Source organism: Syngnathus acus, chromosome 16 (genome assembly GCF_901709675.1).
Source record: "Syngnathus acus chromosome 16, fSynAcu1.2, whole genome shotgun sequence".
Lineage (NCBI taxonomy): Eukaryota > Metazoa > Chordata > Actinopteri > Syngnathiformes > Syngnathidae > Syngnathus > Syngnathus acus.
Window position 1 is genome coordinate 1437707 of NC_051101.1, and position 25332 is coordinate 1463038.

The 25332-nt window shown below is 49.4% G+C and overlaps 1 protein-coding gene across 3 annotated transcripts; it reads left to right on the forward strand.

The window, feature by feature from the left end:
* Positions 1-407: 407 nt before the first annotated feature.
* Positions 408-25331, forward strand: cicb (capicua transcriptional repressor b). 3 transcript variants are annotated; one of them, XM_037273115.1, is made up of 21 exons: positions 408-645; positions 5469-9157; positions 16637-16786; positions 16945-17107; positions 17387-17498; positions 17562-17744; positions 17859-17991; positions 18079-18263; positions 18397-18535; positions 18676-18773; positions 18969-19827; positions 20000-20139; positions 20218-20381; positions 21156-21346; positions 21530-21955; positions 22153-22427; positions 22525-22682; positions 22764-22924; positions 23060-23194; positions 23550-23684; positions 24008-25331. In XM_037273115.1, the coding sequence occupies exons 2-21, from the start codon at positions 5563-5565 to the stop codon at positions 24265-24267; spliced, it is 7662 nt and encodes a 2553-aa protein (XP_037129010.1). In that variant the 5' UTR covers positions 408-645; positions 5469-5562; the 3' UTR covers positions 24268-25331. The 3 variants fall into 3 exon arrangements, with proteins under 3 accessions (XP_037129010.1, XP_037129012.1, XP_037129011.1); XM_037273117.1 differs by having other exon boundaries at positions 22773-22924; XM_037273116.1 differs by lacking the exon at positions 408-645 and adding an exon at positions 816-914.
* Position 25332: the final 1 nt, after the last annotated feature.

Sequence of the window (25332 nt, forward strand, 5' to 3'; positions counted from 1 at the left end):
TGAATCAGGTGTTTAACGAGGGAAACTTGGAAAACATGTAGGAATGCGGCCCCCGAGGACTGGAGTTTGAGACCCCTGAATTATGGTAAATCATACTCACAAAGGGGAGGTAGCGTTTGTGCCTTTTTATTGGCTCTCCTCTGCATAGTCCCGCCTCTCAGCCCTCCCTCGTGCTGTTCCTATGGTTCCCAGAGCTCTCATTGGTAACTGTAAAGTTTGGGACGGGACGCCGGTTTGTCTGAGCATCTCCGCCGCTATTGGCCGGCTCCCTCCGTCCGTAAAGTGGACCTTGACAGCATACCGCGCCCCCTTGTCTCGGGACACCGCCGCCGATTGGCTACTGTACCTGTCAGCGACCTCTGATTGGCTGCTGCGCCCAGCTGTTAGTGGTTCATTCACCATTTTGTGACTGTAGTGGAAAAGAGACGAGCGATACTTTTGCGTATCCTTGTTAGAGTTTCAGTGCAGGGAGCTTGGTGATGTTTGACAGGAGAGAAAAGTATCTCATCTCCGGGACTTCAGTGTCCTCCGAGCCGACAGCCAAGGGGATGATCGCAGGTGCCGTGCGGGCAACCTCTTCCTCCAAATAAGACCGTAAATCTTTTTTTCTCCCTTCCCTGCTGAAGAGGAAAAAGCTCCGCACGGGTGAGTCCTAACTAAGTTAGCGGAGGGGAGGCTGCGAAGCTCAGCCGACTTAAACGCTTTCTTTACGGGGGATAACGACCGGGTTGTTGTTCTGGTTCCGCACGAGAAACGAACCGCTCAGTGGGCAGGACGAGGAAGGAGGCGGAGGGCTGTTGTACACACGCACACACACTAAACAACAAGCTTTAAACTTTCCCGAAATGTCGCACCACGAATGAGCATGACAACCGGCACACAATAGAAGACGACTACGGCTTTATTACAACGTGGTAGTGGATTTTCGCTACTTTTTCTTCACCACCTTTTCCGTGTTGGGGTCGAGTCCAAAAAGCACGTCGACCTCTTTTCGCGGCACTGCGGTCCGAATTAAAACCCGCCACGACGGGACATTTTGTCCACTTATTTCTTTACATCATTTTTCTTTTATGAACGAGGAATGGCAGCATAGACGTGAGGAATACAGGCTAATTTGGACGGTTTTAGCGTGGCCGCCTTCGCTGCCGTCGTCGTTGTTGTGTAGTAAGTCGTGCGTACTACGAAGGCTTTACAACCGAGTAGCTTTCCTTTAGCTTGCTGCCATTTTTTGCAAAGTTTAATAACAATATAGCCAGTGAATTTTGTGTTTTAGAGGTGGGAATTTTGACTGTCCTGTCGCTATCCCCTAAAACAACGTCACTTGACTTTTAATTTTTTTAGGTGTTGTTTACGAGCTGGGCTTTGAGTCAGACATGATAGTAGTACTCTAGCTACGATCTTTTCTTGCACTGCATCACCACCATCACAGCTTACATTGCAACCATCTCAATCATGCAGCTTTTTAGACATTTTTAAAATTTGATTCCTGCAGGCACATTGATGTCCACGATGGCAAGTACAGTCTGCCCAAAAGGACATGGAATCAATAGAAACCAGAATCTCATAGAGCAACCTACGGCCCGTGGGTCTTATACGGACCCCTGAGAGCATTTAAATGCGGCCTGTCATGCCCCAAAATACTCATAATGCATCAAAACGATCATTCACCGTGTCATATTTCATCACGCCAGCTTGTGCCTTGCATCGTGACCCACTTAAAGGAAAAAGGTGGCCCCCACATCTTCCAAAAGCAAAATTCTAAAAAATCTGCAAGAAGCTACAAACGGGCTTGGCACCCCATTTTTCAAGGCAAATCATGTCCAAGCAACACTATAATGTGTGTCCTGTTATGGTAGACGTGCACCCAATCGCCCTTCGGTCCAAAATACTCAATTGGGCAATTCACAGTGGCATTTGCCACAAAATGTCTGCTTTGACCCAAAATGGCCGACGTCATTTTCAATTTTTGGTAGGGTTGTTCAATACCACTTTTTTTTCCCCCACACCAATACCAGTACGAGTATCGGTGTTTGGGCGTCAAAGTAGGCCAGATATAAATATCGTGCGCGCACCATGTCTTGTGTTAATGAAAACAATTCTGTTAAATTCTGCATTTGAACTCTTACTTATAGATTTTCATCTCGTGTACGGATTAAACCGAAAATGTCCTATTTGATGCTTCTCAGTAAACGTGTGAGTGCATGCTTGCATGTGTCTCTGTGCGTGAGAGAGACAAGGGAGATTTTAACGCGTGCACGAGTGCACTGTAAATTGCGCAAAGAGAGAGGCAGAGACCGAAACCGTTTTCAATGTGTGTGTAAAGTTTGACGTGTTTGGAGGACGCCGAGGTGACGTTGTTTGTCCTGTCCAACAGCAAGGCGACGACAAGCCCACCATTTGTCTGTCTCATCACTGAAAAGTTCCGGCTCTCCGGCTAACACCTTGATCAGGCTTCACTTAGATGACGTGCAAATGGGAGGATAAGCGTTGGACAAAAAGGACGGACATTTATTAAAAGAAGCGGAGAAGAGTTGACCTTAGCATTTGTGACAAAAATGTGGGGTTGTTGATGTTTTTATAGTACAAGTCATGTCGGTCTTTATAGCCTTGAATTAATCTGTTCCAGGTTCATACTGACACATCATTAAAAACTGTACACACGCTGTTTTAATCTAAGTCTCGGAAGAAGTTCACCAGCATAAAACAAAATCATGTAATGAGGCTTCAAGTGGACATTTTTGCAAGTAATGAAAAGAGTGGAAAAACGCAAACATTGATCTTAAGAGACTCAAGTCTGCGAGACAAGTTAAAAAAAAGACAAAAAAATCATCTGCATCTTAAAATCTTAATATAAGACTTGTGTTAAAATCTTGGAACTTTGTTAGTGAAAAAAACGTCAAGTTTTTGATAGAAAAATATCTGGTCATGGACATTATGCAAATCTGCTGCATTTTGTCGATAAAAATACCATATTATGAGACTAAGGTCAACGTTAGGAGAAAGGCTTTTAAAAAGTCAATTTTTCAGTTTTAAGCAACACAATGAGATGACTCAAGTCAAGAAAAAAATGTTAGGACAACTCGACGGTTTATAACTCGACGGACTGCTACAGCATAACTAAATCTAAATACTTTCCAGTGAAAATAAAGAGAAGGGTCAAGATGGCCGCAAACTCCTTTGTGTACTAACAGAGTAAGAACACGCGCGCACGCACACACACGGCGCCACGAGCACCACCGAACAGATTTTTCCGAGCGAAGATCAAGCAGCGATTTGGCCGAGTGGTTGGTCAGCCGAGAGCTGGCGTCTCCTTCCTGCTTTTCTCTTTTGTTTTTCTAATTTGCCTCAAGTCATATCGGTGTGTAGCAATGGGTGGAGGCTGATCATGTGTTTTCACCTCTGTCAATAGCTCGCATGGAAATAAATAACATCATGTTCGCAAGGTTTTCACTTGTGTGCCACACCATTTTGAAAAGCAACAAATTGGAGGGAGATACTATATTCAAACAAAATGGTATGCAAAATAAGTCTGCAAAATGGCATGAAGCTAAAAACAGACGTCACCTTTCACCGTTGCAAAAATGAACAGAAGAATGCCCTCACAGTGAGAACCCAGACCTAAATCCACGTGTAGAGGACTATTGAGGGAGCAGAAATCTGAACCATAACAAAGGGGGAAAATATAATTTTACAAGAATAAAGTCACCACAAATGATCATTTATTGATATATAATTTTTTTACGTGATAAAACCTTTTTATTTGTATTAAATTAATTTTCTCCATTGAAATAAAGTGAAATACAATTAATTCGTTCCAGCCTACTCCAAATTTTTAATGAAGAAAATTAACAAGGTGTTGTCTAAAACATATCTTAAATTACACAATATGAATTTCATTAACTTAAATGCGTAATTGCTGAAGTAATTTTGAATGTTTTTAGGAAAATGAAAAGACGTGTGTGGCCTACTTGTGTTTGTGACTTTGACCTTCTGTCGCATTCAAGGAATGGCTAAATGTGCCCAGGGGACCGTACACGAACAGTATTTCAATACTTTGCTCATATCACGCTATGGAAATGAGGAAAAGATACAATTGTGATGACAATAGCTGAAAAATGTGCAAGAGGGTCAAGGAAACAAGTCCTTTTGCTGCTCTCTTACGAGAAACGGGATTAGATCTCGCTGCGTTTTATTTGACGTCGTCTTTGACCGCAAGGTCACGTCATGCAAATGTGTGTAACTTTGTGTAATTTGTTGCGTGTTATAATTGGAAAGAGGCGTGCATTTCAACATGATTACGCGGAAGGACAACATGTGCTTGTGTGTTTGCACAGTCTGTATTTGTCGTGGAGCGTCCTGTGCCAGATTTAAAGAGAAATAATGAAATAAATAGACATTCCTCCCATTTTTGTCAGCATAATTCCACATTGGCTTCCCCTGTGCTGAAATGTTGATGTAGGAAGATGACTGGAGAAAAGTGTGTGTCGGGGAGCGAGCGAGAGAGGCTCTGGAAATTCCCAGCGACTCCTCCAGAAGGCTCTTAACAAACATCCGCCTCGCACGCCACCACCTCTCGCTCTCCCTCACACACTCGTGTTGTTGGGTGACCTCAGCGGCGCCCGCCGCCGCAGGCCGCTTTCGCAAGGCAAAATAGACTGTTTGGTGTTGCGACGTTTAGTTTGAAGACACAGGTTGGAGCCTAGCCTGAGTAAAACTCTCCGTTGCGGGTGAAAGTCGCTCGGGGGAGATCTGGCGACCTGTACTAGGAGACTTGGAGCTTACGCGTGTGTGTTTGTGCGAGCGCGGGTGTCTATATGTTTGTGAGTCAACACTTTTTTAGCCAGGAACATTTACTAAAAGTTTACTGCCACAAATGTAGAGTCTATATATTTGTTTGTATTTCAGTAGTTCCACATGGAGGAGGGTTGTGCCCATAAAAAGGTATCAAAAAAGGGATTTTCCTTATTTCTCTTTCTTTCTCTCTTTACCCCCCCCCCCCCCCCCCCCCCCAAAAAAAAGAGTGCATATGGCGCAGGGAAGCTTTGATGAGTGAATTTCATAAATCCTCATCACAAGGCGACACACTGCAATGCAGTAAATGTCAAATGTTCAACCAAGCCAATTATTACATTTTGGATTGAAGTTAGAGCGGCACAGTGGTGCGTGCGTGTGGTTTACCTCAAAGTCGACGTTTCAAATCTTCAAATATCGACTGAGTGGCTTTTCCATAGGTCAGCTGCACGTACTCCATTTTCTTCCGAAAAACATGCATCTGCCTCGGTATGGTGAATTGAGACCACAATAGTAAATTCTCTGAGTGTGAGTCTGTGAGTGTTTGTATTTAGCCTGTGATGAACTGGTGACCATTCCAGGGTATATCCAGGTTAGCCTGGAAAATACGCAGTTGAAAAACAGATGAATGCATTAAGCTAGTAAATGACCATGTGTGTCTCTTTCTTTCCTTCTAGATATTCAGTACAGAGAAGACGGCAAGACAGAAGTGCCTTAAAGGAGAGCGTGAAAAAGAAAAGGAACCTCACACAAATCCGTATCTAAATAGAAATGAGTCCATTCAAAAAGCAACGGGGGCGATCCCCTTCGTCATCCCGAGGCCGAGGAGGGCGAAGGAAAGCGAGCGCTAAGCCTCCTCAAGAGACAGACCCCAAAAGAATCAAGCGGGAGTCACTCTGCAAAAGCCCACAGAACACACCCAGCACTTTCTCCAAGCAGAACCCACCTGCGGCGGGCGACCTTCACAAGGAGCTGATCGCAGACAAGCATACCCCCGGGAGGGGCGAGTCGACCGGGTCGAGGAAACCGGCCGATAAGGACGCGGCAAAGACGGCACAAAATTTGACGGAGTGCCAAAGTGCGTCGGCAGGCTCAGCAGCATCCCCTACCTCTCTGGCCGCTTACCACAACCCCAGCCCGGCCTCGGTGTCAAGCAGAAAAACGGCCACTTTCAAAGCTCGCGTTCCCAAGAAGAAATACACTTATGAGCACTTTGCCAACAACGCCACTCTTCCCGCCACCCTTCCTACCTTCAGCCATGCACCCACAGGCAACAAAATTGGTGACAGTGTGAATCTGACTCTTAATCATCTAAAGAATTGCAACAATGTTAGTCATATCATGAACATCAAAACAGATGCTCCTATAAAGAGTAACATTACCATGGCCAATAGCAGAAGTAATGCGTGCTCAGGTAATCAGTCTTCAGTTCAACAAGTTGTCAGTAAAGGCACAGAAGATGGCGGGGCTCTCAGGACAGTAGTAGCCACCATAGAAAAAGAGCCCCAGGTGGGGGCGAACGAATCAGAGGCCGCCCCCAACTCAGTGCGCTCCTCCTCCACCGACACAGCCAGCGAGCACTCGGCTGATCTCGACGTGACGGAGGCAAATGGACTGAGCAACCCAAAGACCCCTGCTCCCTTTCTGAACTCGCTGCCGAAGGGGGCCGGCGATACCGGTGAACTTGGTGAAGCACTTGCTGAAGAACTTGGCAAAGGTTTGAAAAACCAGAGAGTCTTGGCTCGACAAATAAGGAACTCTGTCGAAGCCGGTGTCGGCGCGACAGGCCAGGAGAAAGACTCGTGCTCCCTGTCCCTGGTGTTCACACCTGGTGTGGTAAGGGATGTAAGGGGGTGTAGTGTCCAAGTCCAGCTCCAAGGAAAGAACACCATTGTTAAATATCCTTTTGATGGCGGAACTATGATGACTGCATCAGGATCCGCGAGCGTTGTGGAATTAGTTTTGGATGCGCCCCCACCTGGCATGTCGACCGTAGCTGTTAGTACAAAAGTGTGTGTGCCCTTTGGGGGAGACGAGGGGGGGCCACTGCTGTACAGAGAGGGGGTTGTCTCTCAGGTGGACCCTCACCCCGGTGTCTCGTTCCCCTACCAGGTGGTTCTGAGTGAAGACGGAGAGACGCTGGGCAACGGCACTGGCCGTCAACAGGGAGATAAAAGTAAACCTCAGACCGTGTGGGTTTCCCGACAAAGTCTGAGACTCCTCACCCCTCCCTGGGATGTCCCGCACTTGGAGGGTGGGGGTGTGCGGGAGAGGGAGCGGGACAGGGAAAGAGAAGAACGAGAGTGGAGGGAGGAGATGGAGGTGGAGAGAGAGGTTTGCCAGTTGAGTAGTGGAATGGGTGTACTGGGAGGGGGAGCAAGGCTGACCCATGGCTTGTCTCATCAAGGGCTCGCCACCGGGCATCCCTACGGAAATTTGCATCCCTCCACCATAACTGCTAATATGGGGGCCAGCACAGTCTACTCAGACATAGAGAGACCCAAACACATCAACATCCCAGAGGAAGATGTTGAGGTATCTCGTCTAAACATGTCTGCTGCGCCCAAGACGAGCCCTGCCACGTCACAGCACAGAAATATAATTTCCAAGTCCAGTAGCTACCAGTCATCCTCGACCCACCTCTCTGTGGTGAGGGGTTTGGGGCCCCCGGATTTCGCCAACCTAGCAAGCCCCCAGCCTCCTCCTTCACCTGCCTTACTCAGTTCCGAAATGAACACTGTGCCAAATCTACCTCCATCCAAGATCACATCCAGTCAGACCCCAACACCCTTGTCCGTAGGGGGTTCTTCCACTACTTCTTCTCGCTCCAGGACGCCCCTCTCGTTAGCTCAGAAATACAAGAAGGGCGACGTTGTGTGCACCCAGAACGGTATTCGGAAAAAGTTCAATGGCAAGCAGTGGCGGCGGCTGTGCTCCAGGGAGGGCTGCATGAAGGAGTCTCAGCGTCGCGGCTATTGCTCCAGACACCTATCCATGAGGACCAAGGAGATCGAAGCCGCTGGGGGAGCGGACAGGGCCGGAGGTGGCGGGGGCTCAGGGACCGTGACGCCGTCTGACCTGCGGGGTAGAGCTGGCAGTGAATTTGAGTGGGATGACACGTCAAGGGAAAGCAGCGAGACGAGTAGCCGGGGAGATTCCAGACCCCGCTTGTTCCTCCCCCACGACCTGTCGGCACGCTTCGACTTTGACGAGTGCGAGGCGGCCACCATGCTGGTGTCGCTAGGAAGCTCCCGCTCAGGCACCCCGTCCTTTTCGCCCATCTCCAACCAGTCCCCGTTCTCCCCTGCCCCCTCTCCCTCGCCCTCCCCACTGTTTGGCTTCAGGCCGGCAAACTTCTCCCCGATCACCGCCTCCCCGGTTCTTCAACACCGGCACAGGCACAGGCAACCAAGCGGCACGGGGGGAGGAGGGGGCGGCAAGGCGACCACCCCGGCAGGGGGAGGGGAACGGGAGAGACACTCTTCGAGCATCCAGCCGTCGTTCCACAGCAACCTGACGTTTACGGTCCCGATGAGCCCCAGTAAACGAAAGCCAGACGCACCCCCTGCTCCGCCCCTCCCCCTGCACCACCACAATTACACGCCCAAGACAGAGCTGGAGCAGAGCGACCTCAACAACTCTTTCAGAGTGCTGTCCCCGCAGACACCGGCGTCACATTCCCACACGCCCACCTTTTCGAGGCCGAAGGGGTCCACCACCCCCTCCTCCAGCAGGCCTCCGTCCTCCGCTGCTGCCTCCCCTCCTCCTCTCCTCGTGTCCCCGGCGCCTCCGTCCCCTCTGACCCCCGACGGAGGGCCTCGTCGCGTGGTGCCTGTGTCCCATCAGAACTTGCGGGACTCACCTGTCATTGTGAGGAACCCTGACGTTCCGCTGACAAAATTCATTGAGTGTCCCATAGGAAAAATGGGCGTAAAAGACGGAGGGGTGCAGCCTCCTTTACCTAAAGACAACGGCATAACCACCTTCACGCCCCAACCGATTTCTGGCCTCCAGGTTCCTGTCCCCATCAACGCTGCAGCAGCCCCAGTCCCCAGTGGTACCGTCCTTCTGCGAAGTCTGGCACAAACCTTGCTACTAGTCTCCCCGTCGCCGTCCTCTCTGCCCACATCGGACGTCGCCCCGCTGGCGGCCCTATCTGTCGCCGTCGGCACGACGGTCGCTGGACCTGTTCCGTGCAACGCGGACAGCTCCAGAGAAGGAGGGCAGGCCTGGGGCTTTGAGGGCGAGGTGCAGCAGCCCGTCCCTTGCCACCCTTCGCCCACGGCACTGCTACCCCTGATCCTGCCCATGGAGAGCCTTCACCCAGCACCGCGCAAGGACATCATCATGGGACGGCCCGGCACAGGTGAGAATGGTTTACATTTCTGCTGACAGAGCCTTTTTTCCTCCTAACTTGATTTCTGTAACATTATTCTCTTCAAAGTGCTTTGGACTCGTAATATTAGGACGTAATGTTAAAACACTACCACTTGGCTAGCTACTTCTTTCCTTGACACATCGCAGCAACAAAAGGGGTAAGAAGCAGGAAGGTGGCATGACCCGCATGTGGCAGCGATGCCCAGCAAAAGAATGTTTGCTGAAGCGACATGCTGTCGTCCCATATGGTCATCCTTCGTGTTTGTCACTCCGAAGCTGCCGCTCATGTGACCCGCGCAAGCACCTGCGATTTGTCGCGCAGTCCTAATATTGTGCACATGATGTCCCGAAATGCAGCACGCTTGCTGACATGGCTCTCATTTGTATAGCAGAGTTGTCTATTTTACCCCCTTGCAGGAGTGTCAAATTCCTTTTTATGGCAGGCCACATGGTAGTTAGAGGAAAATTATAGAAAAATTATCACCTCATTATATAATGGCCCCGCTTTTCATTATGAAACATATTTTTAGTAAGAAATAGAACTTGAAATCAGAAATCAAGGATATGATGGCAAACACCTTTGTTCAGTTTATGTTGAGAAGGGTTTGGTGAAGAAAAAAAACGTGTATGATCTGTAAAACAAAAAAAAAAGAGAAATCACAATGTTAGTACAGATTTTCAGACAAAATGAAAAGTACAAATCCATTTAGCAGGAACTATAACGTCGATGCTGTTGATTTGCTTTAGTAGGTCACATAAAAAAAATGTTGCCTTCCAGATCGGGCTCGCAGGCTTCCAGTTTGACACGTACCTTAAAGTATCCATACTCATTTACTCAAATCGTCTTGCATGTCGATTTAGAAATGAGAGGGATGAAAGAGAATAGATGCTGGTGTGTTTGTGGGAATTAGACTTGTTCTGGGAGTAGCTCCATGTTCCATATTTCAAGTCATTAGAGAAGGATGCGATAAGAAAATAACACACAAAGTTGGAAATCTCAGGACTCCAAAAAAAAGGTTTTATTGACTGGATTGACTATGCAAGGTGCTGAATGTGGACCAGGAAAGGTGTGTGTGTGTGTGTGTGTGTGTGTGTGTGTGTGTGTGTGTGTGTGTGTGTGTGTGTGTGTGTGTGTGTGTGTGTGTGTGTGTGTGTGTGTGTGTGTGTGTGCGTGCGTGCGTGCGTGCGTGCGTGCGTGCGTGCGTGCGTGCGTGCGTGCGTGCGTGCGTGCGTGCGTGCGTGCGTGCGTGCGTGCGTGCGTGCGTGCGTGCGTGCGTGCGTGCGTGCGTCCGTCCGTCCGTCCGTCCGTCCGTCCGTCTGTCTGTTTGTCTGTCTGTGGGTCTTTCGGTCTTTCGGTCTGTGGGTCTTTCTGTCTGTCTGTCTGTCGGTCGGTCTTTCGGTCTGTGGATCTTTCGGTTGGTCTGTCTGTCTGTCTGTCTGTCTGTCTGTTGTCTGTCTGTCTGTATGCGTGTGTGTGTATATATATATATATATATATATATATATATATATATATATATATGTATGTATATATATGTGTGTGTGTACGTGTGTGTGTCTGCGTGTATTGTTATATTATTAATGTGTGTGTGTGTGTGTGCGTGCCTGCGTGCGCCCGCAGCGTCAATCACGGAATGCCGGCAAGGATGTACACGTGAGTGCCCAAACGTCTGTTGCCATGGCAACAAAGCAAACATTTCAACGGACAAAACATGGAGGCAGGGAATACAATCACGCACGTGTGTAAACGGGTCATCTGATGACACGGGCTCACGTGTGCGTGTATAGCACAACAACACGTTGTCAAGCGGGATTTGGGTCTTATAGATGATCTCTGAGGGGACTAGAAAGCCACTGGTGTAAATGACGCCCCCCATTAAATTTTTAATATGACATTTTGATTATTAATACAAGTGTCAATAGCAAGTGAGGAGGAGAGTGTATTCGCAAAATTAAAGCGGAAACACATTTGAAAGTCAGTGCAGGCCCGATTATTGCACGTCTGTGAACAACGTGATTATCCTGTAGTGTTGGGTGTGTTAAGCATGATTTATTTTATGGGTGATTTGTCAACGGCCAACGTGAGTGGACACGTGGCACATGGCCCTGTAGCACCACGCACCACCTCTTAAACGTGTGCAGGTGTGTGTGTGCGTGTGTGTGTGTAATACTATGACGTTAGATGATGTTTGAAATAAAAAAACAAAACAAGCATTTTTCTGCCGAACGACACCGCGCTGCAAAATTCTTAATCATTCCCTAAATGATACTGTTTGGAAGGACATGTTCTTAAATGTCGCCATTTATCCTCGGGGCAATATTCAAAACGGCCTCTTGACAACACTGCAGTTCTTCCAAAATTGTGACACACGCGACATGTCACAAATGACACCTTTGGAAAAATAAAAAATAAAGCTCGGCGTTTTTAACCCTTCACTCCATCGCATTGCGGTGCCCCCCCCATCCTCCCCTCTCCCGCTCTCCTCATCCTGGTCTACCCGGATACGGATACACGGCAATAATATCCCATCTCCCTCCCTCCCTCCCTTTTTATGTAACACTTGAAAGCACTTGCATATCCTCACCGGCCGTGGCAACAAGCACAACTGGATGTGGTGTTTTTGCTTGCCGCTGACCCAAAAGGACTTTTTCCTGCATAAAAGGTCACTTGGAAGATCAACTGTTATGAATACCTAGAGGGAAGACTTTGTCAAGTTTTCAAAACTCTTTTTCTCATCCTTACATCCCCTCAAATCGTTATATCTGCACGCCTTTATCTTTTGAATCTCTCTTTTTTTATTTTTTGCTCAGCACTGTCCAATGTTCCGGGTGCACGCAGCCCATTGGCCATGTATCTGCGGGCAAGTAGTGCCACCATACGGTCAAACTGGAGAATCGCATGTACAGCAGAGATTTATTTTTGTTGAGGGGGGGGCGATCTCTGGGGCAGCGTAAAGTACCCCCTCTCCATCAGTGTGTCTGATAACTGTCATTTGCACATTACAGCACACTCTTAGTTCAATACCAAGTCTCCTGTAACGTCTCACCTACCAGAGGTGTGTGTGGGGGGAGGGGAGGGGGTGTCCCACAAATTGTGATGTGTAGCAGCAAGTCAAGTGACGGGCGAGTGAGGTCCAATTCGATGCGATAGGCGAAAGCCTCGGCGACGAGACCTCAGGTGACTTGGATCACTGTTGCCACGGTAACTGCGAAGGACTGCCGCATGCAAGTTCTAATTGGAGCAAGTAAACGGCGGGCGCCGGGGAGGGCGGAAGACAAATTGAGGCGAGAGCGAGATTGGACGGGAGTGCAACGAAAGGTGGCACCTCGCCCGCCTCGTGGCCAGCGGAGGTAACGAGTGGGAGTAAAAGTTTCTCGTTCATGTGGCACACGCACACGTTGGGTTCATGATGCCTGTTAGAAGAGGAGACAGGCAGCGGTTGAACACCTACACACGTTACAAGCGCAGTCACAGCGAGGGTTCGTAAGGCTTCAGTGAAAGTCTATTTTTTCCCTCGAGGCCGCCGATTCGCAAAATGCATTGCGAGCACCATTAAGTACGTGGGCTCTCTCTAGTGGTATGCAGAAGAATCACTCCCCAAGTACAGTTCAGTTGTTTTCAACTTAAGTTCATTTTTTATCTTCAAGAAATGTGAATTTCAACGTACCTGATGCACAACCACATGTAGAAAAAGTCCAAATGCTCCAAAATGGCTGGCAGCAAATGTTAAAGTGCTCAGTGCTGTTGCGCCGTACGTCATCACTCCTGGAATGACTGTTGTTAGTATAATATATACAGCTTAAGTTAAATATTACGTTTCAACCATTTACTATATTTTTATACGCATTTCAAGCTTTTTCAAAAGGATGTAAAATCTAAAAAAATTGAACAATGTAATATGACCCTGATCACAGTATAATCACTCTGGATAAATTGACTTTGATCGCAAGGCTAGGAAAATACTCAAATTTTGCTCAGTTGTTAGTTTACGGTATTGTGTACCCTGCTTTAACTGATTACAGCAAAACTGCTGTTGTGGGGACCTGGGCCAAGAATGAACCTGCACAGGCCTTTTTCTCAACAAAATTGCAAGATGATACTTTACTTAATTTCTTAGTGAATAAAGCAATGACAAAATGCAGGTGCACAGTTTGGTGCTGAGGGGGTTAAGCGTTTTTACAAGTGAGGGCGGCCTGCCAGAATCTCTCTCAACATCTCTGGCCATATCTCAAAGCTCTTTATGGGCTGACCGCAATGGAGACCCCTCCCAGTATTGTGTTGGTCTGGATGTGCTAGCTCAGCATGACTCATGCATCTTGCTTGAGAAATACGGCAAGCAAGTGTTCACAATGTCCAGGTTGTGTTCTCACCACACTTTTTCGCATTGTTCCCTTTGTCTGTGGCCGAGCCTTCCTGTATTTGAGAGGACTTGTCTTTTCACAAGTACTTTTCTCTCCTCCTCCCCCGTCCATGCCTCCCCCTGGTGAAAATGGCTCTATTTTTACCCACCACTCATGGAGCGTTTCAGCCGTTTCCTTCTCTTTCAAGTGGCCTCCTCTTTCCCCTCTCCCCACCCACTTGTGCAAGCGTGTTGCATCAGAACGCTTCGCACTCTTGTTTCAGAAATGTCTATTTATGTACATTGATTTGAAACGTATTCATTTGGGAAACTGGCATCACTCGCCTCTTATTGCATTGGTCGTATAAGAGCAAACGCGATGCTTTCTGAAATGATTTGTGTTTTGTAGTCAGTAATATAAAACGCCGATAAATGATTTTAAGATTAAAATCTACAACAAAGGCCTCATTACCATCAATCAAATTGCAAAATCTTACAGTAGTGAGCTCACAAGCGCATCCCATCAGCAACAGAAATTGGAACGTTTGTGTTTGGGTGGGATCTTGTAAAAGTCCCCACAAGGCAATTGGTTGTCCTAAATCCGAATGTCGATGTTCAATTGGTCGCTTTCCGCGTCTGTCTGCGTTTACTACGACAGTTTGCACCAATGGTACGAGCCGGTGGGGTGGCGTAAACAAAATAAACTGTACTAAGCTCTCGAAAGAGCTTCATTCGAACGACGATAATTGTCACCGTAATAAATTTTAAGTACGTATACGTGTTTTATTATCGAAGCTGTGTTGTATTCTTAAACGCTTTTTAAATTAGTTAATCGACCATGACTGTGGCACCGGATGACATTTGCATATGACTGGCATTCCACTGCACCTTTAGACCAATCACAATGAGCGGCGGGCTCATGACTGGGGGCCGCCCCAGCCAATGGCAGACACCGATTGGTGGAGGTGGGCGGGACAAAGGTTGGGCGAGGTTGACAGGAGCAAGGGGAGGGAGGAAAAGCCAGCCAGCCAGCAAGCATAGCAAGCGAAGCAGCCTAGTTTACAACAAGAGGAAGAGGGAGGGAAGAAAAGAGAGAGTAGAACGGGGAGCCGGGACAAAAATACGCGATTTACTTCGGCCGACGGTGGACTTTTGTGGACCGTAAAACCCGCCCCGAAGTGAACGACGTGTGCCCGTGGTGTGTTCCGCTAGAAGCTGCTAGCTAAACCTGCGTGCGGACGGCGGCGCTCTCCCCTCGCCACTACTCGCGTCTCGTCTTCCGCTGCGAAACGCTTTAAATTCGAGGAGGAGGCGGAGGACTAAGTGAGGAACGGGCCGTTCGGGTCCGTTTTTGTTTGCCCGCTCGCCGGAATCGGCGCCTCGGTTGTTGTCTTGTATCGAGGGCTGGCGGTGGTTGCGGCACTGGCTCCATTGGTCAGGTTGTGATGGATGAATGCGCCAGTCAGCCACATTTGCCCGTACCTAGCAAACAGGTAGACACACGACAACAAGAGCGTAATGGGCGCGCTCATCCTTGGCTGTAATAGAGCGTTCCATCCCGTCGCCTCGATGGGCTGCGACGAGGCCAGCGGATAGATTGTAGTTCGCAAACGGACAGCGGAATTGGGGCAGTGCATGTTTCCACTACGTCTTTGTAACTGAGACATGAGAACACCCGCGTCGTTTTGGCGTCTGTCTGTGCGCGACCAGGGGCGTGCCCGAGGACTCGCTTCCGAATTGGGCGCCGCGGCGATTCGGGCTCTGATGCTCGCTCCGGGCATGAATGCATAACCCCCCCCCCCAAAAAAAAACCCCCACAAAGAAAAGAGTCGAACCTCAGTGGACTCTCAGCTTGTGTAGACATTTTTGTTTTTTAATCAACCTTCTGCATTTTGGCTGCGTCCGGAGGGTGCCAGTTTTGCGCAGGTTGCGTCGCGATATGACCCGTGTTGACTGCGTAGTGGCCGGTCTGATGTTCTAATCCAGGCCGTGGATTCTAATCTAATTCGAGGCCTCGGTAACCCCTTCAGCGCCACGCCGCAAAACTAATGTAAACAAACAACCGCGGGAGGGCATCGGGGCTACTTGGACCAAAGCCAACGGGGGAACCCAGTCTTTGAACCACAATCAATTCTGGTTTTATTACGTTGGAAAGTTTTTACTGCATTTTCTCCACTTTGGAAGCCAAACAATAGCTTGACGTTTTTTCTCAGCCTACTGTCAAGGATGACATATACAAACAGAATCCTCTCATCAATAGCAGATCAACATTTTGGACCAACTCACCGTCTCTTGTAGAAGAGACAAAATTGTTGAAAAGGCTACATTAGCACGTTTTTCTTTTTTCTTTTTTAAATTTGGGACAACCATCAGCGATAGCGCCACCATGTTCTCGTCAGAGAATCGTCAGTACCTTCGCCAAGGATTAAGCATGTTTGGTTAGTCCTCCCTTCAATTCCTCCATTGTTGATTGCTATTTGTTGAGTTCAGTGTGATAGTTTGTCAGCTGTCTCCATCTTGAATTTCCCCACGTTTTTGCAACATACGAGTGTTTTGCTAGTCACATGACCCCAAACAGATGCAATTTCTTGATTGGCTTTTTTTTCCCATTTGTGGTGATAATAAAATAAATCGTTTATTTATTTTACATATCGATTTGTATGATAATATATGGTGTATACTGTTTATCTTAAGTTTATGTCCTGGAGAAGGAACCAAATTTAGGAAATTGAGCTATAGTGCTGTAAGTGTTTATACTTGTGGCTTCATTGCTCCCCTTCCCAAAAAAACATGATTTGCATCAGTAGATGTTCTGTCCAATAAAGGAAATAAAACGGCGGTAATTATGCGTAGAAAGGCCTGCTGCTTTGAAATCGGATTTCAGAGTACAGCTTGTACTTTCTCATATCAAGACCCAAATTCCAAATCTGGTTCCTCCCCCACATTCTTAAGATGGGATATAGTAGTGCTTTGACTTATGAACCTCTTTTTCCGTGACCTCGCTAACTCAAAACACATCTCAAAAGCCCTCATCCAAATTCATTCAAATGCAATCAATCATTTGGGTCCATGATCCGTTTGTGGGCCCCCGACCCTCAGTTTGCACAAACCGTCTTTTGTCTCCACAGTGTGGACCAATGTGGAACCCCGGTCTGTTCCGGTGTTCCCCTGGCATTCTTTAGTGCCCTTCCTGGCACCCACCCAATCAGATACCCCTTCTCAGCCGGGGGAGGGCCATCACCCTGTCAATCACCCCCATGCGGCCGCTCCAAAGACAGGTATGGCCATAGCGCCATTGTTTTTCTTTCCTATCAAAATACTTGCTCGTAGTTTGGCTGCTTTTGCGACGTGTGCAACTCGTGTACAGTCTCTTCAAATGAAAGCCGGAGCGACCAATTTTGTCCGAAAAAGTTGTTCCATGTGCCATTTTTCTCAGACTGTCAGGCGGGGGCGGTGCCGCCCCCCGAACCCGCCGAGGCCCCTCACACGTTGGAGCGGGGTCCCCCGACTCGGCACGCCGTCGCACCCGAGGAGTCGGAGAAGGAGAAAGTGGACGCGGACAGGCCCGAGAGCGAGACGGAGAGCGACGTGGATGACCCGTATGTCGTCTTTTCTGCATTCGGCCCTGTAAACACGCGTCATGTATTTCAACATCTTACTCTTGAAGTGAGCGTGACGGTAAAGCGTGGAAGGTGGAAAATGCTTTAATTCAAGGGATGTTCTTCCCGCTCTGGGTTGTAATGAAGCGCCATTCTCACATAAAAGTCAGCGGCCTCGTCAGTGACGCGCTTGTGACGTTGAGCATGTTGATGGAAGGCCAGTGCACGTCTGGACTTTCCTCCGCACTTGAGAGAACTTTGAGTTTTTGTCACTTGTAGCTTCCTCCCCGGCGTTGTGCCCGAGCAGCCGCTCTCGACGTCTCCCGTTAAGCGGCGGACACAATCCCTCAGTGCGCTGCCCAAAGATGGGGACAAGAGCAGCCCCGGAAAGGTAGTCCTCCTCGCGCTTGTGGATGAGGCTGCGCCTGTGTTTAGTTCCGTGTGTCATTCTCAGCGGGAAAAGGACCACATCCGGCGACCGATGAACGCCTTCATGATTTTCAGCAAGCGCCATCGAGCGTTAGTGCATCAGCGCCACCCCAACCAGGACAACAGGACCGTCAGCAAGATCCTGGGCGAGTGGTGGTATGCCCTTGGACCTAAAGAGAAACAGAAGTACCACGACTTGGCCTTCCAGGTCGGCTCTTTAATAGGCCTGTTTAAGAAAAAAAATCAATTTGGATTTATGAAGCATGCAAGTCAGTGTTAGCAATGAACTAGCAGACTCTTCTGAAATAATTTCTTTGCTCAGGTAAAAGAGGCCCACTTCAAGGCTCACCCAGACTGGAAGTGGTGCAACAAAGACAGGAAGAAGTCCAGCTCCGAAGGTCGCGGCGTCCCTGGCGGCAAAGACATCCGCGAAAGGAGCATGTCTGAGTCCACGGGTTGGTCTGGCGACGCCAAGAGTCACCATGACTTAGAGCTTTTCCCGAACATCCATTTTGGTTTTCTGTCCCCCCCCCACCCGGCAGAGCCCCATTCTGTGGAGGTGAAGGGGGTGGCGGCCCCGAGCCTGGCGGGCATGTCGGAGAGGAGTCAGACGGCGGAGGGTCACATGAGCCAGCTGACGCGTCCCAGAGCCTTCTCGCAAAGCGCCGTGCACACCATGGAGAGGGCCGACAGGGCCAACACGCAAGCACTGGCCGAACTGGCTCAGGTGAACAGCAAGTTGTCCGGAAGTTGCCATTTTTGCATTTGCTATTCCAAAACGCAGAGTAGTTTAAAAAAAATTGTTTTCGAAAGAATGATCATCATGAATAACAAAAGAATCAAATTGGACCATTTTGAAGATGTGTGGTGACGGAGGCGGACAGTTTTCCAGCCACGCCCCCTCCCTGTCGCAGTCCCAGCGGGCTGTCAGCGAGGACATGACCAGCGACGAGGAGCGCATGGTCATCTGCGAGGAGGAGGGTGATGATGATGTCATCGGTAAGAACAAAACAGCCTCTAAATTGGCACTGACTTTTGTAAACCGTCAGGAAGCTTCATGTTTTGCCGCGCCCCGCTTGGTACTGAACGTGTTGTGGCATTGAATGTCAAGTGGAACTGTAGCGCTTGTTCTTCTCTAGAGGACCCTTACCCCAGCAGCTCCATCGACCTCAAGTGCAAGGAGCGGGTGACCGACAGCGACAGTGAGAGAGGCTCCGGTGACGAGAGCGCTCACAAGGTAAGCGGGCGTCTGCCGGCACTCCGTTCTTCATACAATGCGTCGTCAAATGGCAGTCATGACATCGACGCAAAAGACTCACTTGGGTACTTTCACCAGTGTTTGTTCAAAACTTGACAAAAGGACATTGAAAAAAATCATGAAATATTCAAGTCGCAATGAAATATTGAGGAAAAAAAATGCTTTGCTTCCCAGCGTGTCTTCGCTCCCGTCATCTGCTCCACGGCAGCCTCGTCTTCCACGCATCACGGCAGGAGCGCGTCCCTGTCTTCCTATCCGGTCGGCAAGCGCTACGATGAGGGGAGGTCGGGGGCCGGTTCCGACTCTCGCAAGAGGGGCGAAGGAGACGTTAAGGACACTTTTGGGTGTGAGGCGGCAGCATCGCACGCCTCCCCTCTCGCCCTCTCGCTCTCCTTGGGCCAGTCTGTCATCTCCGCGTCACCTTCGCACCTCGGCATGGGCGCAATGCGGGTGGCCTCCACTGTGTTGACCAACGTGATGCGCCCCGTCATCAGCACGCCGCTGCCCATCGTCAGCAAACCCAGAGACGGCAGCGGCTTGCACCCTCCCGAAAGGAAGCCCCCAACGCTCCAGCAGCCGCAAGTCCTGATTGGCACGGCTCCGGGAAGCGCAGCCGTGCCGAGCGGCTACTCCTCCTGTCCGTCGCCCGGCCCCGTGGGTGCCGGTGTGGTGACTAATCTAGTGCTCGGCGGCGCGCTGTCGGGGCAGCCCACCGCCGTGCAGCTCATTGGCCCGCAGCCGCAGCCCCCGTCCTGCAACAGCCACTCCAACGGACCCCTGCCTCTCCCCCTGCTCCAGCCTCAGTTCCTGCCCACCTCCTCTCTAACGCCCCCAGGGGGCAAGGCCATCACGCAGGTGCAGTATATACTCCCCACCCTCCCCGCCAATCCCAACAGCCCGCCGCAGCAACTCTGCCAGCCCAGCAGTATCTTCAACCTGCCCGCAGCGCCGGCCACACACGCTGCCTTGGCCAACGGCAAGCAGCAGGCTCAGAGTTCGCTCGTGTGTTATTCGTCCAGCCCCGCAACGAGAGGTGAGCGCCAAGAATCATTCCTCTGGAAATTTCTTTTTAATTTTTTTTATTTTTTTTAGCTTTCTGATAATTTCTATGTTCGCTATCTGGACGTTATGGCAAGCGTGCACATTCAGCACCATTGAGAGTTTTGTATTGCAAGTGTTCCACAAATATTTCTTCCTCTGCTCAGTGCAAACGCAGTCCCCGGTATTCCAGGGTAAAATGGTCGTTCCCATGGCGACAGTCCGCACTGTGCCAGCTCCAGCCCACCAGTTTTCTGTTGTGGCCCCGCCTCTTCCTGTCCAGAACGGCACTCAAGCGGGGAGCAAGGTTAGCACAAAACATATTGGCTTAAAGCACTCGTAGTATTTGTTAGTGATTTTTTTTTTATTTTGTCGGCAACATCAGATCATACAGATTGCACCCATGCCAGTGGTCCAGTCTCAGCTGCCCCCAGGAGGGGCGGTTCACCCCGCCAGCCCCTTCCCGGTGACAGTGGCCACCGCCGCCATTGTGGCGCCGGGGCCCGCCGCCCCCTCGCAGACAGTTCTGCTGCCTCCTCCAACCACCAGGTATGAACACTGCAAAAATTCCACAGGAAATCTTAAGAAAAAAATATGTTAAACCGTGAAAAATAATACTTAAAATAAGCAAAATTATCTGCCAACAGAACAAGAAAGTTTTACTTGACAAGATTTTGGAAAATAGGAAACTAATACTAGGCGCATATCTACAGCAGTCTTGAAATTAGTATTTTTAAACTTAAAACAAGTACCATAATATAATTAAAATCTTAAAATAAGCAAATTTGATATAAGAAACCACACTTCAGGTTCTTTTGTTGTTGAATAGTCCTCTTAAAATGTTGAAAGTGTTTGTTGTAAGCCTCATAGTACTTGAAACTAGCTTTTAATACTCATGGACAAGACTATAAGATCAAATGAGATAATCAAGTAATAAGTATCTTGAAACAAGCTGATGCTTCTCTCATCTTGAGCCAAGTACGGGACTTCTTTCTCTCGTGCTTTACGAACAGAGCGTCTCAACCGTGGTTGACGAGCTAAATGATGGCACCGAGCAGATCGCGGGATTGCTGGGTTGGGGAGGGGGTTTTGTGCTGCAGAGGTGCCACTGCGGCGGAGCAGCTCTATTCTGGATGCATTAGTCACGCTGCTGGTGGCCCCTGTGCTGCCTCGGCCGTCCACCCCCGCACGCTTGTGCTCGGCTCCGCACCCACACGTACAACACAACTTCTCCCTTTTGTTCTCTGACCAAGCTTCCTTCCCGCGGCTGTCACATCGTTAAACCCAGTCAGCACTTGAACAGACCTTTGGACTCTTCTGCAGGATCACCTACGTACAGTCCACTCTGGGGGTTCCATCAGCTCTTCCACCGGTGTCCGCGACAACAGCTTCCTCGTCCTCCCAGCCAGCGCTGCCTCTGCCGGGCTCCGCATACGTGCCGCCTTCCTTGGCCACCCTTGGCTTCACCGCAATCCCGCCGCCTGGCCAGACGCTGGTTCAGCCGCTGATTGCTGGTCAGTGCAGCACATTTTTAAAAGCATCTCAACTGTTCTTATTCTTTTGCGCACCATTAGTGGGAGCCCACCTACCACACTATGAGAATCACTGACCTATTTTGTTTGGAGTTGATTGACTTCTTTTTACACTTGCATGACGGTCAGACTCCAATTTGAACACCGGTGTCCACCCACATGCAGGTCAACCGCCTCTCCTGGCCACGGCGCCATCTCCGCAGCCTCCCAGCTCAGCCCCCATCTGCGGCTCAGGCAGCCAGATTGTCACCGCCATATACCCTCCTTCGCAAAGTGTCACCATGGCGACCGGGGTGGTCTCCATGGCGGCCGTACCGCCTAGCACGGGCGTCTACTCTGTCTCCAGCGTTTCCAGCCACGTGATGCCCAAACCCACGGCGGCGGGAGGCGCCGTGTCTGTCCCACAGCTGCAGCCTGAGCGCCGCCTGCCTGCCGACAGAGCTGGCGAGAGGCAACCGGAGAGTCAGACAGAGGCGCCGATGCAACCGGAAGACCAGCGGCCGCAGAGCACCATGAGTGGCAGCTCAGTAGTGCCTCCTGGTGGACCCGCTGCGAATTCTTGCAGTCCTCCGCTTCAAATCCAAATACTCGGTAGGCTTGTTCACATTCTGATGCAGGTGGTGCAAGTAGAAACATTTATTGTAGTCTGCCATTTATATTCTATAGAATAAAGTAGAAGCAATTTATATTTGAGATTTTCTCTTTTTTTTCCTCCCCAAATATTTTTTACTGTAGTGTGGGTTTATTTAAATTAGTTTGAAATCATGCTTTTAAATATCATTTGGCAGCCAGCACACCTGGCACACTCAAGCTCAGCCAGCTCCCGAGCCGCCCCCCCCAGAAAGTCAAGGCCACACTGGCCAGCATCCCGGTGGGCAGCTACGAGGGAGGGGGTCGCGGCAAGGAGCGGGACAAAGAAAGAGGGGCCGCAGCCACCACCGCCTCGTCTAACAGCCACTTCTCCTTCGACCTGGAACCGGCAGGACCCACGACTGCGTCTCCTGCCTCTCATTCGGCCGAGGAGCCTCCATCCTGTGACGGCACCGCAGAAACTGCCAGAGAGGTCATTTGATGGCAACTCGGGAACAATTCTTGTATAAAAGGAGAAAAATGAGCCTAAGGGTTCTACACTAACTCTTATATGGTTGTGTTTTTTTCAGACTGGATGGAAGGACTCCCTCCCATCCTCTCCACTCCCTCCGCCGTTAGCCACCGAGCCCACCCTGCCGCCCCCGCACACCGACAAAGAAGGATCGGCGCCAAAGAAGATCAAAGCCCGCCCTCCGCCGCTAAAGAAGACATTTGACTCTGTGGACAAGTGAGTGCTGGCAAAACCATGGAATATGGCTAGCCGGATGGCGCGCTATATGGCGTATGCCTTTTTTTTGTGTGTGTGCTGGTCGGGAAGAGTGCTGTCGGAGGTCTACTTCGAGGAGCGCTTCGCCGAGCTTCCGGAGTTTCGGCCCGAGGAGGTGCTCCCGTCGCCCACCCTGCAGAGCCTCGCCACGTCGCCCCGTGCCATCCTGGGCAGCTATCGACGCAAAAGGAAGAACTCAACAGGTTTGATTATTCAATTTTTATGATTAGCGGTGACTTGAGATGCCGTTTACTTTGTCCAGTGCCCCGATTTTGGCTCAAATCTCCAGTTGTTTTTCCCCATTGACATGAATACAAATGCCTTCCTATGTGGTTCAGACTTGGACTCGGCCACTGACGATCAAGCGTCTCCAAAGAGGAAGAGTCGGCGGCGTTCCAGCTGCAGCTCGGAGCCCAACACGCCCAAAAGTGCCGCCAAGTGCGAAGGCGACATCTTCACCTTTGACCGGCCAGGTAACACACATGCATGCACACATTTCATTAAACCCTAGCCTGCAAAGCAGGGGTGGGCAATTCCGGTCCTCGAGGGCCGGTGTCCTGCATGTTTTCTATGTTACCCTCTTGCAACACACCTGATTTAAATGGTCAGATAATTAGCAAGGTCTGCAGAAGCTGGATAACAATCCTGGTGAATTGCACACCCCTGCTGTAAAGTCACACGTGGCATTTGAGCTAGCTACTGTACATGCTTAGGTCGGAAATCAAAACGCATTCTCTGTCCACATGATTTCAAGATGGTGGCCCCGTGGCGGTGTTGTCGGTTCATAGAGGTTGAATACTTTTGGTGTTAACTTTTGGTTTTCTATAGGCACCGACAGCGAGGACATACTGGCTGAACTGGAGTTTGACAAAGTGCCGTACTCATCCCTGCGACGGACGCTGGACCAGAGGAGGGCGCTGGTCATGCAGCTGTTTCAGGAGCAGCAGGGCTTCTTTCCATCAGGTTGACAAAGCATACACGGAAACAAACAAATAACTTTTATATAAGTTAAAGCCGGCTGATCATACTAGAGCATATCCAATGACTTTGTTTCACTGACGAGCACGTATGTTCGCGTCTTCACCAAAGCACAACAAATCAACAACTTCCTGCTTCTTTTTTAAAAAATTATGTAAAGTCCGTGTGTCAAATGACAACTAAATTAAAACCGACCTGTTAATACATCGAGTATAACTATTGAACAAACAATTTAATGTATTGTTTGGTAATTGAACAGCGCGACTGATGGGAACCGCGGCAATGTTGACCTTGTTCTCCGCTTGCAGCTCAGGCCACAGCCGCCTTCCAGACCAGGTACTCGGACATTTTCCCAACCAAGGTGTGTTTGCAACTGAAGATCAGGGAAGTCCGGCAGAAGATCATGCAGACGGCCACCCCGGCCGACGCTGCCTGTCTTGCCGTCCCCACCGACTCATTGCCGGGACCCTCCGGCGCCCAGTCGGGGGACTTGGCCGGGAGGGAGGACGAAGACGGGGAACCTGGGGCAGACGAGGATCCCGGCGATTCGCAGGACTCTTCCAGATGAGGACGTTTTGCCATAATGTGGACTTGTAATCATATCTCTGGAAGCACAGTGAGATGTCCGTATAAACCCCCCAAAACCAAGACTTTATTGAGAGTCCGGGCGGAACGTTGGAATCCCCGGAACTCCCCCATGGATGTTCGGAAAGACCAAATGGATGCAACGTTTATGTCTTGATTTGTTTTGAACAATGTTAAGAGGGAAAGTCGTTAGATTTTTTTCCCTGGATATGTAATCACTTCCAGTAAGTTTCTGCTGACATTGTGGGGGGCTGGGACCCTCAAGACTTTTTCCATCCCTGAACCCGGAACCACCGGTCGCTTCTTCTAGCTGACCAACAGGCCACTGACGGAGAGCTCTTAAAAATCGACTGCAGAGTGGACAGCAAGTGGACTGTCTGGCTGTGCCGTCATTCCCGCTGTCGTAGTCTGAAGAAAGCAAACATTCCCGTGCCTCTTATTGGTTACGCATGAAGGAAGGAGGATGGTCCATGGTGGTGATTTTTATGGACTTTTTTTTTCCCAAGTATTTTCAATTTTAACATCATTGCGTTGGCTCCACCTGTGCCCTATTATTAATATTATTCCTTACATTTTTCATTGCCCTTACTTTACAATCTTTCAGAGGCATGTACTGTACCCTTCCTCTGTGCTTTGTCTTCCCTTTTAACAAACGACAGTCTTTTTACATTTTTAGAGCCACCTTAACACTACTTCCTCTTTCCTTCTGCCTCCCTTTGTCACTTTATGCCTTGCCTCCCTCCAATCAAAATACAACTGTTGGAACAGAACATTTGATCTTAGTGCAAAACTAGTTGCGTAAATACTGTAAAAGAGTACATATATAGGACCTTATATCACAAAACAAAAACAGGACTGTGCAAAGCAAAGTTAAAGAAGGAGGGGGGGAAAAAACAAATTATATGGCTTTCAATGTTTTTGTGTTCATGTTTGGCTGTTCCAGTATTCAAGAGACAAATTTATATGAATAATTTAAGTTTGTATCTGTAACTTTCAGTATGCCAATAAAGTTAGGTGGTCAGTTCAATAAAAAAAAGTGGAAATGTAG

Excerpts from the sequence above, each read along its gene's own strand:
- cicb (XM_037273115.1), top strand. The coding sequence starts at position 5,563 with ATGAGTCCATTCAAAAAGCAACGGGGGCGATCCCCTTCGTCATCCCGA. Across the intron at positions 9,158-16,636 it reads CATGGGACGGCCCGGCACAG|TGTGGACCAATGTGGAACCC; the intron begins GTGAGAATGGTT and ends TTGTCTCCACAG. Across the intron at positions 17,992-18,078 it reads GAGCATGTCTGAGTCCACGG|AGCCCCATTCTGTGGAGGTG; the intron begins GTTGGTCTGGCG and ends CCCACCCGGCAG.